General features: G+C 45.3%; 1 protein-coding gene across 2 annotated transcripts in view; it reads left to right on the forward strand.

Annotated features, from left to right (window-relative positions):
- The window catches only part of STX8 (syntaxin 8), a 292,938-nt gene that overhangs the window by 26,369 nt on the left and 250,870 nt on the right, over nucleotides 1-15,699 (forward strand). For both annotated transcript variants that reach the window (XM_068263795.1, XM_068263796.1), the window contains exons 3-4: nucleotides 5,667-5,761; nucleotides 7,327-7,437. In XM_068263795.1, coding sequence (XP_068119896.1) covers nucleotides 5,667-5,761; nucleotides 7,327-7,437 — 206 coding nt within the window. The remainder of the gene's footprint in view (nucleotides 1-5,666; nucleotides 5,762-7,326; nucleotides 7,438-15,699) is intronic.

The following is a 15,699-nucleotide window of genomic DNA, read 5'->3' on the forward strand; positions in this document are numbered from 1 at the left end:
CATGACTGAGGCCCGGCGACACCCACAACCGAACCCAAACATGACTGAGGCTTGGCGAAACCCTCAACTGAACCCAAACATGACTGAGGCCCAGCGACACCCATAACTGCCCCAAACATGACTGAGGCCCAGCGAAACCCACAACTGAACCAAAATATTACTGAGGCCCGGCGACACCCACAACTGAACTAAAACATGAATGAGGCCCGGCGACACCCACAACTGAACTAAAACATGACTGAGGCCCAGCGACACCCACAACCGAACCCAAACATGAATGAGGCCCGGCGACACCCACAACTGAACCCAAACATGACTGAGGCTTGGCGAAACTTACAACTGAACCCAAACATGTCTGAAGACAGGCAAAACGCACAACCGAACCCAAATCTAATCTGAGCCGCGGTGGGAGACTAAGGCCCAGCGAAACCCACAACTAAACTAAAACATGACTGAGGCCCGGCGAAACCCACAAATGACCCCAAACATGACTGATGCCCGGCAAAACCCCCAACTGACCCCAAACATGACTGAGGTCCGGCGACACCCACAACTAACCCCAAACATGACTGAGGACCGGAACACACAGAGCTCCGTAATTACTGCTTCATCTTCTGTATAGCAAACAGCAGCTCAGCAATCCTCTCTGCATTCATTTAATCTGCAGAGAAAGATGGCTTCATTAACTCCAGAAAACATTGCTGAAGTCGGGCAAAACCCACAACTGAACCAAAATATGACTGAGGCCCGGAGATGCCCACAACCGAACCCAAACATGACTGAGGCCCGGCAAAACCCACAACTGAACCCAAACATGACTGAGGCCCGGCGAAACCCACAACTGAATCCAAACATGACTGAAGACTGGCGAAACCCACAACTGAACCCAAACATGAATGAAGCCCGACGAAACCCACAACTGAACCCAAACATGACTGAAGCCCGGCGACACCCACAACTAACCCCAAACATGACTGAGGCCCGGAACACACAGAGCTCCGTAATTACTGCTTCATCTTCTGTATAGCAAAACAGCAGCTCAGCAATCCTCTCTGCATTCATTTAATCTGCAGAGAAAGATGGCTTCATTAACTCCAGAAAACATTGCTGAAGTCGGGCAAAACCCACAACTGAACCAAAATATGACTGAGGCCCGGAGACGCCCACAACCGAACCCAAACATGACTGAGGCCCGGCGAAACCCACAACTGAACCCAAACATGAATGAAGCCCGGCGAAACCCACAACTGAATCCAAACATGACTGAGGCCCGGCGAAACCCACAACTGACCCCAAACATGACTGAAGACTGGCGAAACCCACAACTGAACCCAAACATGAATGAAGCCCGACGAAACCCACAACTGAACCCAAACATGACTGAGGCCCGGCGAAACCCACAACTGAACCCAAACATGACTGAAGACTGGCGAAACCCACAACTGAAGACTGGCGAAACCCACAACTGAACCCAAACATGACTGAATCCTGACACAACTGAACCAACATGAGTGAACATATCTGACAAGCTCCTGTTGGACATGTTCAGGGGGTCCATGCCCAGCAATGGTTGGGATCGAGGAGGAAGTAGGAAGCCTCTGGACCATCCAATGGCTTCCCTCTACAAAAGTTAGTATTTACGGGTTTTTTTTTCCAGGCTTAAAGGGGAACTGAAGTAAGAGGTATACGGAGGCTGCCATATGTGTTTCCTTTTAATCAATACCAGTTGCCTGGCAGCCCTGCTGGTCTATTTCTCTGCAGTAGTATCTGAATAACACCAGAAACAAGCATGCAGCTAATCTTGTCAGATCTGACTTTAAAGTCTGTCGCGCATAATGCGAGGCATGCAAATAAGACGTGTTTACAGTGGCAGTAAAGCATAGTGTCTTTGTATTTTATACTTCCCTGTATGTGTTGCACCACAGGCATAATGTGCAGTGTGACTTTTCCCCTCTGTTACGTTGCAATCCTGTTTTTGTATTTTTCAGGGAATGTAACGCAACTCCCCAGCGTGGAAGTACCATACATTGCAGTTTTTTATTTGATGTAGACATTGTTGGTCTGTAAGAGGGTCATAGGAGGTGAGGCGGGGTCTGCTTGTATTCCGTAGCAGTTACATATCACTGGGCCCGTCAGTGCAGCATGGGACTCTTGTCAGCAGACCTCAGAGACCCGCTGGGCTGCTGCAGAGAACTGCCGTCCGCAATGTTTGTGGTAACAACAGAGGCTGCTCAGCCTGTCGAGGTTATAAAGTTTAGTCATGCTGTTTTTCCACTGTTGTTTTTCCACTGAATTTTTCCACAGCCTTTACCCTCTTGTGTTTTCTTTAATCATCCAAAGGCTGATGTCACTCAGTTTGTTTACACCGGAGGAGGAGGGCGGCCATGTTTTTGGTGGGATAAATTACCGACATGAGCTAACTTGGTTTGGATACATTCCCACAATTTTACTGTGTCTATTTGGGGGGCTGCGTTTGTCTTTTTTCTGTGTAAGGCTGTCACACATCCAAGTTTGATTGGCCAATTTTACGATTTGGGGTTGAGGACGACACAGGAAGCATGTGGAGCTTCCCTTTATTTGGGTAAGTATCTAATTTTTGGGGTAAAGTTATTGGTTTGCTTTAAAGCGGGATTGTCAGCCATAAAATAAAATTTCATTTGCCCACTGCAGTGTGTTCATTATGCAGCCTGGAACCTGACCCTGCATTGCAAGCACTCCAATATGCTTCTGCTGTAATGAGTATTATCTCTATTCTGGTACATTGCCGATGAGAAGGAAGCTTATCTCCCCTCCCACATTCCTGTGTCTCACTCATTGGCTGAGGGCAGTTCAGTGTGACAGGAGGCTGAGAAGGGAATTGCACATTACCCCTCTGCAGAAGCTGCTGACATACGATCTATGCTGTGCTCACATGTGTTTACAAACCAAGCTAGATATGACCATGCAGTTTCTAGGAGAAAAAAAAGAGTAAAGGAGGAAATTACATCAGGATTGGCTTCAGTCAGAGGCCGTAAAAATGGAAAATGCCTGAAACAGTTTTCTCTTTATTTACTTTATATAATTCACTGAAATCAAATCGTGGACAGTACAATACATATGTAAGTAGAACAAGTATTTATCTACTTATATGTGTTGTTTTTTTTCCTGGGATAGTATGGCTGTCCCTGCTGCTTTAAAGGTGCTTGGTATAACTTTTTTTTGTAGGGAAAATATTTGTGTTAATTTTGCCCTCTACAAAAATCGGTACTCGATAACTTGGGGTGCATTTGCACATCTAATTTTGATTGGCCAATCACTGACCTATTTTACCACCTTAATGTAGTGTGTGGGCCAACAGAATGTGCAGGTAACCTTTCATACTACATGGAGATGGTAAAATTGGTCAGTGATTGGCCAAAATTGAAGGGGTGTACCAGGCTTAAAGGGGAACTGAAGTAATAGGTATACGGAGGCTGCCATATTTATTTCCTTTTAATCAATACCAGTTGCCTGGCAGCCCTGCTGAACCTCTGCCTCTAATACTATTAGCCATAGCCCCTGAACAAGCATGCAACAGATCAGGTGTTTCAGACTTTAAAGTCAGATCTGACAAGACTAGCTGCATGCTTGTTTCTGGTGTTATTCAGATACTACTGCAGAGAAATAGACCAGCAGGGCTGCCAGGCAACTGGTATTGATTAAAAAGAAATAAATATGGCAGCCTCCGTATATCTCTTACTTCAGTTCCCCTTTAAAGGTAAAATTGAGTCACATAAAAAAAAAAAGCCAGTTTTACTTACCCGGGGCCCCCTGCAGCCATCCTGTGGCCACGCCGGTACTTTAGGATCCTCCAGTCCCCCGCTGAAGCTCAGTGTCCATTTCGCTGACTGAGCCTGTCGCTGGCCACTGCGCATGTACTTATTTACGCTTCCTTTGCCGGGAGCGTCCTGCGCAATAGAGATTTTCTCATACTGCACCTGTGCAGGACGCGGTGGACGGTGACGGGCTTAGTCGGCGAAATCTAATCTGAGCCGCAGTGAGAGACTGGAGGATCCTAGAGTACTGGCCCGGGACACAGGGCGGCTGCAGGGGGCTGGTAGAAGCCCCAGGTAAGTAAAACTGTGTTTTTTTTAATGTGACTTAAGTTTTCCTTTATGGTGCCCACTAACGGTACAATCTTTTCCTCAAATTTGATCTTTCTATCACATTTTTACACGTTTAATTATACAGAAAACCATGCAGTGTGGTGGAAATTGGTGTGAAATGATTCTAGGATTGATAGGAATAGAAAATTGTTATGATCGGAATGTTGGAATTTGTGATTGTATCTGAGAGAAAGTCTGGTTCATACAAACAATTGATAACTACCTTCTAATTACCTTCATTCATGCAAATCTAATCGATCGCATATGATGAAAATATTGTATCGTTAATAAAAACCTTGAAAGGTGCATACACACATCCACTTTTGATTGACCAATTTGAAAACCTCCATGTTGTATGAGGGCTAACAGATTTTGCCTACTATGAACAAATTGTGTTGGTTAGCTCTCATAACACATAGAAAATGTGAAATTGGCCAATCAAAGTTGGATATGTGTACTGGGTTTTACCTTGAAAGTCTGTGGCGCCTCCACCCTGCAAGTCCTACCATAGAGCCGTATTGCCATATAAAACCATACTTTGCACTGAAGAAGCTGAAACAGCCTGAAACCTCCGTCTGCAGGCTGGATTATGTGGCTCTGTAACGTTAATATTCTCTAGTTGCGCTATAAACTGGTGTTTCTGGACTGAAGCCCATCTTACAGGACTATAAAGGAATGATTTGTGTGTACCACCCAGTGTCTGGAGCGAGGCATGATCATTTCAGATGACTTCTTTTTTCCAGAAGGCAGTCTTCTTTTACACTGCAAATCACAGTACGATTCCGATTTGCGATTCTGATTTTCACTGGATGATTTCAACACAAGAAGAAATGTGGTGTAAAAGAGCACTCACACTTGTTCTAGGCAATAAGGATGATATTTTTAAATTGATTGATAACCTACCATTAAAGAGGAGCTGTCAGCCATACGATCTCAGAACAAAACCCCACATATATAAGTAGATAAATACTTTCTCTACTTACATAACATGTGTATTGTACTGCCCATGTTTTTATTCCAGTGATTTTTCTACAGTAAAAAAAGAGAAAATACTTCTTAGCATTTTCCATTTTAACTCCTGGCTATTTTGAAGCCAATCGTGATGTCACTTCCTCCCTTGCTCTCACCGATTATGTATGCATTGCATTGCCCGGCCTTCACTATAGAAAGTGTATTGTCTCAGCATGAGAAATATTGGCCAATCAGAGAGGAACAGAAGTGTGGGAGGGGAAAACGAGCGGGAAAGATGCTTCAGCCAATCAGGCTGCATTAGTTAAGTCTGACGGGAAAGTAGAGAAGCAAAAAAGGACAACCCAGCATGCCCTGCAACTTCCTTTGTGTGTACCTAATTTTGTGTGTACCAAATAAGTCAAGTAAACTGGGGAATGATCATTTATCAACAAGAAAAGTAAAAGTGATTTTAACTTTTGTATTGCCTGGTTTGCATCCTTATTACTTGTTCACCAGATAAAAATAAAGAATTGATTTTTATTTTATGCCCGACATTTACACTTTAACCATTGCTCCCTCTTTCCTCTGCAGGTCAATGTGACAGTGCGTTTGCTCATGAAGCGGCTGAATGAGAAGATTGTACAGCTGAGGGAGTCTTTGCTGAGATCGGTGTCCACACGTCAGATGTATCCTTTCCGCCAAGCCTCCGCCCCCTCCTCCAGGAGTTCTTTCTGTGCAGCTTCATGGTGGAAGGTGGTGGTTTATGTTACGAGGGCGGAGTCTGTTGCTTTATCCATCAATTTGATATGTTCAATGCAGGCAGGCATGTATTTTTATACAAGCTGTGGCATATATACACCGTCTGAAGCTCACATGATTCCTCCATTCACTTTATCCCCTAGTTAAGACCCTACCCCCATTGAGAAAAGTGCTGTGAATTTTCCAAATCAAACACACTATCTGCAAAGATGCTGCAGTACTTTTCTCGGGGGTGGGGGAAATTAGTGAGCCTCAGACTGTTTATGTAGGCTGCAGCTTGTATATTATTACTATCTGAACACCCAGCATTGCTCAGGTATGTATTTTGTTGCTGTCGGGTCTGGCCACTTTTTTTCTAGCCTTGACACACAGTCAGTCAATGACCAAGTTTGTGAGCTTTGGGGGCATCTTAGCATCGATAATGTGAGAATGGAAGCAGTTTATATGTTTCCATTGTAATCATTCAAACAAATCTGATTGGCTGTCTGTGGTTCCGCCACGTTTTCTGAATTTGAGCCCTCAGTCACCCAATAACTGACTGTAGCAGGTTAAAGGCCTCTGCCATTAAAAGTGTAAGAATGGCTTAAAAACACACGATTGGTTCACACGATGGCCAGGGGCCCCGGACCTCTCTCACTGGCCGGGGCCCCAAGGCCAACACGTGATACCTGGAGGGGAGTGCAGGTGGGCCTGGACCTCTCACACCCAGGCTCTGGACCTCTCACATCCAGAAAACCCACCAACACTGCCTCCTTCTGAATACTAAATTCAACACACACAAGCAATAGAACACAGCAGTACATGCATCCAGCTACATTTAAAAGTGGTCAGCAGGTGCTCGTCAGCCAATCAGGATGCACTGTCATACACCCTTTACCTGCCATACCACATCTAGCAGCCATCAGCATTCAGGTGGGAGGCTTCAGTCGGACGCCATTGCAAGATTGCGACGCTAGCAGGACCGCCCCGTGCAGGCATCCCTCCCACAGGGGTCCTTCCCTAACCGCTCACCTGTCCGCCATGTCCTAGAGCTGAAAGAAAACGTTTAAAAACACACGATTGGTTCACACGATGGCCAGGGGCCCCAGGCCTCTCTCATTCTTTTTTAACGCCTTCACCCCTTAAATAAAATATTATCCATCCATTGTACTAGGGACACAATTTAAACAATGTAATAACTAGGACAAATGGGTAAATAAAATGTGTCTGTTTTATCTACAATACCACATTTTATTTTTATACTACAATGGCTGAAAGCTGAGAAATAGTGATTTTTTTTTTTCATTTTTTTCTTCTTCCCTGTCAAATGCAGAGCCAAGTTTTGTTGAAGTGTTAAAAACTGCGTTTTCGAGTGTTGTGCCACTCCACCCCCCCCCCCTTTTTTTAATATGAGCTAGTCTGCATTACAACATGTACATTTGTGCCCTCCAGTTACTTCTAATTGACTTTCTCTACAATAATTGGTTAATAACTTGACTGGAGTCCCGTGCAGCACCCAGCTGGAGGGCGATCGCAGGCAGAACCTCATTGATGAGCTCATGAGCAAAGAACAGCAGCTTCAGTTGTCTGTGACGCACGACGGACCGCAGCCCGATGTCGTAAGGTGAGGAGCCTCCTGTCTTCATTGTCTTTAAAACAAAACAAAAAAAATAGGAAAAACTGAATTAATCTGTGTTTTTTTTTCCTATGATAACCACTCAGGAATCAGATATGCTGACATCAAACCAACAAACATTGATTTGGTTACTACCTTTAACGACTAACTGTACCTGTCTACGCCCTGGCAGGTATAACAGTTGCCAAACAGGACGCAGATTTCAATTAGCCCGGTCTGGAAGCGTTTTTTTAAAGGCCTGAATCAACATTTGATATCTGCATATCTTCCTAGCTAACAATGGATTATACTTTGCCCACTCGCAAATCAGTGACCTGATATGGCAAGCGATCAAACACTAATCAGAATCGGTCATGTAGTACTGTTACCTTCTTAGTTCCATTTTGATTAGATTTTAGTAGACTGCACAGCGAAGTAGACTGACATGTATGCATGCACAGTACACTCTTACACAGTTCAGAACATTATTAGGTCAAACTCCTATCCATTGCTTCTCCTTCTCCTGTCCACACCAGGCAGTACTGCACTATGTAACCACAACTCCCACCCACTGCTACTGCTCCTCCACCTATCTGCACGCTATGCAGCCATAGCTCCCACCCACCGCTCCTCCTCCTGTATGCACAAGGCAATACAGCACTATGTGGTTATCGTTCCCGCACATCACTCCTCCTCTTGTCCGCACTATGTAACCATTGTTCCCGCCCACCGCTCCTCCTCCTGTCCCTGTGAGGCAGTACAGCAATATGTAACCATAGCTCCCACCCACCACTTCTCCTCCTATCCTTACGATGGAGTACAACACTGCGGCCATCATTCCCGCACACTGCTCCTCCTCCTGGTCGCATTATGCGGGCCATTGTTCCCGCCCACCTTTCCTCCTGCTGTGCACACAAGGCAGTACGCTATGCAGTACGCTATGCACCTGTTGTGCCGTGCTGCTTCTCTCCCCTCTGCCCGCATGACTGTTTATTTTCCACCCTGCCCTAGCATCCTTCCAATCGATAAAATGCCCAATATCAGTCTAAAGGGGCCCATACACTTACACGATTTCCTGCCGATATACAGCAGATTCAATCACTGTGATTGAATCTGCTGTGAAATCATTGCGCAAACGCTGACCGAACGATCACGATGGCTTCACTTACTTCCTGTCCCGACAGGAAGTTTAAATAGTAGCGCGCCCTCTACTGTTTAAACTTCCCCCGACAGGAGAGCGGGGAAGAGACAGCGGAGACCAGGGAATTCGCGCCGGCAGGATCAGGTAATGTATGGGGGGGGCCTTTGATCCACAGATTGTGAATCTATTTCATAATGAAATCGATTCAAAATCTGTTTGCAGTGTAGGCAGCCAATAGATTCCTCTTTGATCAGATTCGATCACAGAGGGATCTATCTGCTGGTCGATCTGGTGGCAATCGACCAGTGTATGGCAGCCTTAGGGCCCATTCACACTAGAGCGCTTTTCAGGCAATTTCTGCATTGCTGGAAATCGCTAGCATTTTGAAAAGCGCTTGTGCAATGTTAAGTCTATGTGGCTGTTCTCATTTAAGCATTTTGCGTTTTTCAGCGATTAGCTGAAACGCAAATTCGTACCCTGCACCGTTTCTGAGTGATTTTGAGCGATTAGCGCTTCAAAATCGCCCCCAAAACACTGGTCTGTTCACAATCCTCAGCGTTTTTCCAGCGCTTTTACTCAGTAAATATTGCAGATTACCCACAAGACAGAGCAGATTACCCATAAAACACCTCTGTTTCCTGTCTAGCGTCCATTTCCTGTATGGGTGAGCTAAACTCAAATCGCTGAAAAACCCTGAAAAACGCTATCTCATACAGTGAAAAAACGCTGAAAAACCTATGGAGGAAAACGCTGGAAAACACCAGAAAAAAGCTCAGCGTTTCCATTTGCGTTTAGCGATTTATAGTGTGAATGGGGCCTTATACTTGATTGGGCTTGTTTGTAAAAGTAAAAAACTGGCAGATCTGATAAATTATCAAATCTGCCACAAAAATCAGTACAGCCTAGATTAGCCTCTGCTCCTAGTACCTTGTGAGTCAGTCACCCAGAACAGCAGGTCAGGTGACTCCAGCCTAGGGCATTTTTATTTTTGGTTCTCATTCTGTCTATTGTGCAATGACGGACATGAATCAGGCCTGCATGGGGTGAGAGGTGGTCATGGCTGAAGACACATGATTAGGAGTGAAGCAATGGTGAATTAGTGTGGAAGGATGTGTGTCCTGTATACATGAGGGATCGCCACATGTCCTACAGAAACTGTACTAAGCTGAGATTCCAACTATGGATTGTGGTGGTGGGAGGGGGGGGGGGGGGGGGGCATGGTCACAACTATTTCTGAGTTAATGCAAATGTATGCAAATATATGTAGCTTCAAGATGGAACAATCAATTTAAACCTGGGTTTAAATTAATTGGTCCATTTTCAAACTGCATATATTTGCATAAAATTTTGCATGAACTCGGAAGTATTTGCATCTCTTCGATCATCCCGAGTCACACCAGGCACAGCTCGCCTCTAACCAGTCCCCAAACACCTCATAAGTGAGTGAGTTCCTGTATAGAATTTAAAGGATACCCGAAGCGAAAATAACCTAATGAAATAAACAATTGTATCTATCCTTCTTCTCCTATTATTATTATTATTATTATTATTATTATTATTATTTATTGTATTTATAAAGCACCAACATATTACACAGTGCTGCACAATAGATAAATGGGTTAGCATACAAGGCAGCACATACAGGAAACTCACAACAAAACAAGATCATGCAAATTATTTGATAATACAGTGTCATAGGTCAAAATAGAGACTGTTCTAGTCCACAAGACTTTTTAAGATATTCCACAGTTTTATTCTATGTTTAAATCTACTTTTTAAATTTTAACTGTTTTATTGTTTTTGCTCAATGACACATTCATTGTAGTATGCCAGAGCTAAAATCTATGAGCTATTGACCCTTTTTATCTCTTCCCTGCTCTCAGAAGCCATTTTCTGCTAGAAAAGTGTTTTATAGTTGGAATTTCCTATCAGTGAGGGTCACATTCTAGTCACTTTCTGTCTAGAGTCAGGACTGAGTCAGCCACTTACATACCCGATTTGTAACTCTTTCAGGCAGAGAAAGAAAAAAGGAACACAGCATAGTTATTTGTGTGCTTGGCACTGTACATACACATGTCTATCTCATCATGTCACATGTCACTTCGGGTATCCTTTAAGATTGCAGGACATGGGAAACCTATTTCTGCGTGCTGATCACTTCCTGTCGGAGTTTGAGTACTCTGCAAGACATCCATTTGCTGCTCAGTGCTGAAGCTGGGCACTGGCATAACACTAATGCTATGCTGCGCTACGGCCTACTAGAGCACTTTAAGACGCATTTTGGAATCCCTGTCAGCTGCCGATACTTTTAAAAGTGTGAGGCTAATGGAAATCAATGGAGGCAAGCCCACAGGATTAGGGAATCGTGTTGGCAGTCAAAACATAGGACTGCTACAAGACGCTGTTCCATTGCTAACCCCATCCCCCCCCCCCCCCCCAAAAAAAAAAAACAAAAAAACAGGAAATTGCAAAAAGCAATTGTTATTAGTGATCTGTAGTGGGCCTGGCCTTAGAGATGGTCCATGAGATGCTAATAATGCTGAAGTAAAGGGAATCTGACGTGAAAATAAACTTATGATATAATGAATTGTATGTGTAGTACAGCTAAGAAATAGAACACTAGTAGCGCAGATATGAGTCTAATATTGTTTCCAGTACAGGAAGAATTAAGAAAATTCAGTTATCTATGTAAAAGAACTTCTCTGAGCTCTCTGACCCAACTTGGGTCGACTACAGTGCTGTTTTCTGAAGCACTTATCTCAACCTGTCTCTCATGCTGGGCATACACGGTTAGATAGTGCTTATCAATCGAGCCGCTGATGGTTCGATTGATAAGATCCAACCTGTCCGATCACTGCAGCGGATCGATACCGGCGCATAAACGAACCGTGTATGCCCAGCATTACTCTTTCTTTTTTGTTTAACCTCCTGGGCGATGATCCCGAGATGAGTTCGGGGTAAGCCTCTGCGGAGGATTTCTCAGCCCCTGGTGGGCCGATTTCCACACTTTTTGCTTTGTTACACGCAGCTAGCACTTTTCGCTGCTACCCGCCGTGTTAGAGGGCACCCCCCCCCCCCCCCCCCCCCGAGACCTCGTGCGCAGCCTGGCCAATCACCGTCAGGCTGCGCTAAGGGGTGGATCGGGACTCCCCCAGACGCCATGTCGTGGATGACGTCGATGATCGATCGTCGCCATGGGGGGAAGCCAAGCAGGAAATGTTGTTCTGAATGGGATTTCCTGTTTGCTCTGATCGCCGGAGGCGATCGGAAGGGGTGGGGGATGCCGCTGCACAGCGGCTATCATGTAGCTAGCGCTAGGCTAGCTACATGATTTAAAAAAAAAAAATATAGAAAAAAAAGTGCTGCGCCACCTCCCTGCCGATTTTATTGTATCGCCAGGGAGGTTAAAGGGAACCGAAGCTGAGAATGATATGGATTTTTTCCTTTTAAAATAATACCAGTTGCCTGACTCTCCTGCTGATCCTGTGTCTCTAATACTTTTAGCCACAGCCCCTGAATAGAGATGGCTCGACCCTCCGATTGTCGGTTTGCGAACCTCCGCAAAAAGTTTGGGTCACGCGAACTTCCGCGAACTGCAATAGACTTCAATGGGGAGGTGAACTTCGAAAATTAGAATTGTTTATGCTGGCCACAAAAGTGATGGAAAAGATGTTTCAAGGGATCTAACACCTGAGTTTTTGCATGGTGGAGTGGGATACACACCAAAAATCCCGGGGGAAAATCTAGATTTGACGCACAGCAGCGTTTTAAGGGCAGAAATCACATTGAATGCTAAATTGGAGGCCTAAAGTGCTTTAAAACATCTTGCATGTGTATACCTCAATCAGGGAGTGTAATTAGTGTACTGTTTCACACTGACACACCAAACTCACTGTGTAACGCACCGCAAACAGCTGTTTGTGTAGTGACGGCCGTGCTGGACTGGTGCGCACCGTGGCGAGAGTGCTCTTCCTCAGTGATATCAGGTAATGTCTGACTGCCTTATCAACTTTCAATGGTTTTTTCTCTACCATTGTTAAAGCTTACATCTATTTTTTTTAAATACTTGTTCTGCTTGCTGTTCAGTACCTTTAACGAGAATCTGTTCAACTGTGTGACTGATAAACAAGTTTCCATATTACTTTCTTAGTACCATGGTGACCATGGGTAATGTCCGGGGAATCGGGGTTTGATTCCGGTCCGGAGTGGGAGAATGAGAAACTGCTACCACCACCACACATCCAAGGAAGGCAGCAGGCATGCTGTTGGCAAAGGAGCAGGGACGGCTACCACCACAAATCCAAGGGAGGCAGCAGGCATGGCATGCAAGTCCCGACTCAGGGAGGTATTGACGAAAAATAACAATACAGGAGGACTTTCGAGGCCCTGCTGTTTCACATCCATTCAAGTGAAAGGTATGCACAGACTGCCAGGTATAATGCAATGTGCAGTCACAGATGCAGTTAAAGGTATGCAGTGACTGCAAACAGCTGTTTGTGTAGTGATGGCCGTGCTGGACTGGTGCGCACCATGACGAGAGTGCAGGTGATGGCGGCTTTCCAGCCCATATGGTCGCCAGGCTGAGGTAGCCCAATGACAGAACAGTGACTGTCCAGCTGATCGAATTTGGTCTGTCCACAATGAAACAACGATCTTATTATCTTGGGTGTGCCCCCCCCACCCCCACCCCCCCCCCGAGACACTCATAATATCGCCGTTGGTCATTGCTTCATTGTGATACGCAAGCCCTTTCACCCGCGGCAAGGTAACGATCACGAAGGGGAATTGACGCATGTACATGTCTTAGGTTTTGTTGTTGCAGCTGCAGTGAGCGAGAAAAGTTAGGTAGGCATGGTCCATGGCACCAGAAAAAATTATTATAGCAAGCCTTAAAAAATTCAGGAATGCACTTGGAGTCCTGGACCCTGTTGGTGGTGGCGGAGAAGGCAGTCAAGCGGCCTGCAGGCAGAGATGCTGTGTGGGGAGCGACTTAGTCTTGGGACAGGCAGTCACACGGCGTGCAGACAGAGATGCTGTGTGTGAGGCCTGACCGTGCTTTGCAGACCACGTGGTCAGATGGACCCTTGACCCAATGATGTGTGCCAGAGATATCTTCCACTGCGGCGTGTGGGCTTTTGCTTTCGTGTGCTGCTTTTCCTCAGGTGGTCATCCCATTGCAGTTTACGCTTTGTCATCATGTGCCATCGTAAGGAAGTTGTCCCTGCGCAGGTCTTGGTCTTTCCACGGCTCAATTTTTTTTTTCTTTTAATATTCTTTATTGAGTCAAAGAAAAATATCAATAAACACAAATTGTGAAATATTGCATAACCAATGATATATTGACATCAAGAAACATCTGAAAGAAAACAATTGCCATGCGACAGAGGTAGTCTGTCCCATAAATGTGTTGCGAATATATATAACAGCAAAATCATGAAGATCGAGATGAAGGAGGCAAAATGGTTAGGCAGTATGTTAAAGACATATAAAGATAGCCTGCATAAAAAGAATCAACAATATCTCCACGTGTTTTCGACTTAGGAAATCCTCTGAGTATCTAAAGAAATTCCAAAAAGGACCAGATCTTTTTATGTGACTCTGTTTTGTCAATGGCTGTGGCAGAAAGGTCTTCCATTAGTTCTTGTGTGATCCAATTCCCTAATTAATTCCTCAATGCTAGGTGGGGAAGTTTGCTTCCAGTGACGAACCAGTAGATGTTTTGCCGCATTTAGAATATGTCTGACTACTGAGTGTTTATAACTCTTCAATCCCCCAGTCGCTCAAATGCAGGAGATAGAACTCAGGTATGCGTGGGATCGGTTTGTCTGTAACTGCTTTTAGGAGGCGTTCGATTCTGTCCCAAAAATTAGATAAGACTGGGCCAAGACCACAGAATATGTAGGAGGGTTCCTGAATCGGTCTGGCACAGCGCCAGCACCGGTCGTCCCTTTCAGGGGTATATGGGAATGCAATTTTGGAGGGAGTGAAGTACCATTGTGTAAGGATTTTAGAATTCATCTCCCTGCACTCTGACTGACCTGGAGGATTTATGTGCGAAAAATGCACATTTTGGTTTCATGGTTTAGAGAGAACGACCTACCTAAGTCTAGCTCCCGCTTACGGAGGAATGTTAGTTGCGGGATTGCTAACGTGGAGAAACTATTATATATGATAGAAATGGTTTTCTTGGTAGGATCTTTAGCCCACGGCTCAATTTTTGGTGGCAGAGAGTACAGATGGCATTGCTCTCATCTGAGGCAGACGCCACACAAAACATGTCCAACACCGCTGAGCCCTGGGGTGATGGCACTTTGGTGGTGGCGGCCGACTGAGTGTTAAGTGGGGTGCTAGTATCACAGCAGAAGGAGGAAGATATGTCATTGTTCCGTGTGGAAGCTGAGGAAGATGAGGTGTTCTGTGTTAAATAGTCCAACTACGTCCTGACAATCTTGGGGGTTGATGGCACGTGCCTTCTGAACACTGTACCTTTGTCCAGCACAACCTCGAACAGACCTGCCGGGTGGCCTGCCTCTGCCTGTTTAGCCCCATATTGGGGGGGATGAAGTGAAAGGTATGCACTGACTTGACTAATACAATGTGCAGTCACACATGTGCAGTGAACAGGTATGCAGTGACTGGTATCAATACAATGTGCAGCTGTCACACACACAGGTACCTGAACAGATGCAGCGACCGACTGGTATATAACACTGCGTGCGCCTCACGTGAGTAGGTAGGTGCACTGAACAGGTGGGGCACACAGGTACCGTGAACCGGTGCAGTGACACTGCGTGCGCTCACGTAGGTAGGTAGGTAGGTAGGTAGGTGCACTGAACAGGTGTGTATGCAGTGATTGGTATTACAAATGTGCAGCTGTTACACACACAGGTAGTCACTTAATGTGCTGAGCCTGGCAGTGGCACAGTAGGAATTGCCAAGGTCCCACCAGCAGCTGCGACTGACTGACAGGGCTGTACAGGTATATGCAACACAAGTGTCTGTGTGTCTCTCTCTCTCTCTCTCTCTCTCTCTCTCTCTCTCTCTCTCTCTCTCTCTCTTCTCTCTCTCTCTCTCTCTCCTCTCTCACAGTGCTCTCTCTCTCTCACGGCTTCTCTCTCTCTCATCGTCTC

The sequence above is a fragment of the Hyperolius riggenbachi genome, chromosome 12 (assembly GCF_040937935.1).
Source record: "Hyperolius riggenbachi isolate aHypRig1 chromosome 12, aHypRig1.pri, whole genome shotgun sequence".
NCBI lineage: Eukaryota > Metazoa > Chordata > Amphibia > Anura > Hyperoliidae > Hyperolius > Hyperolius riggenbachi.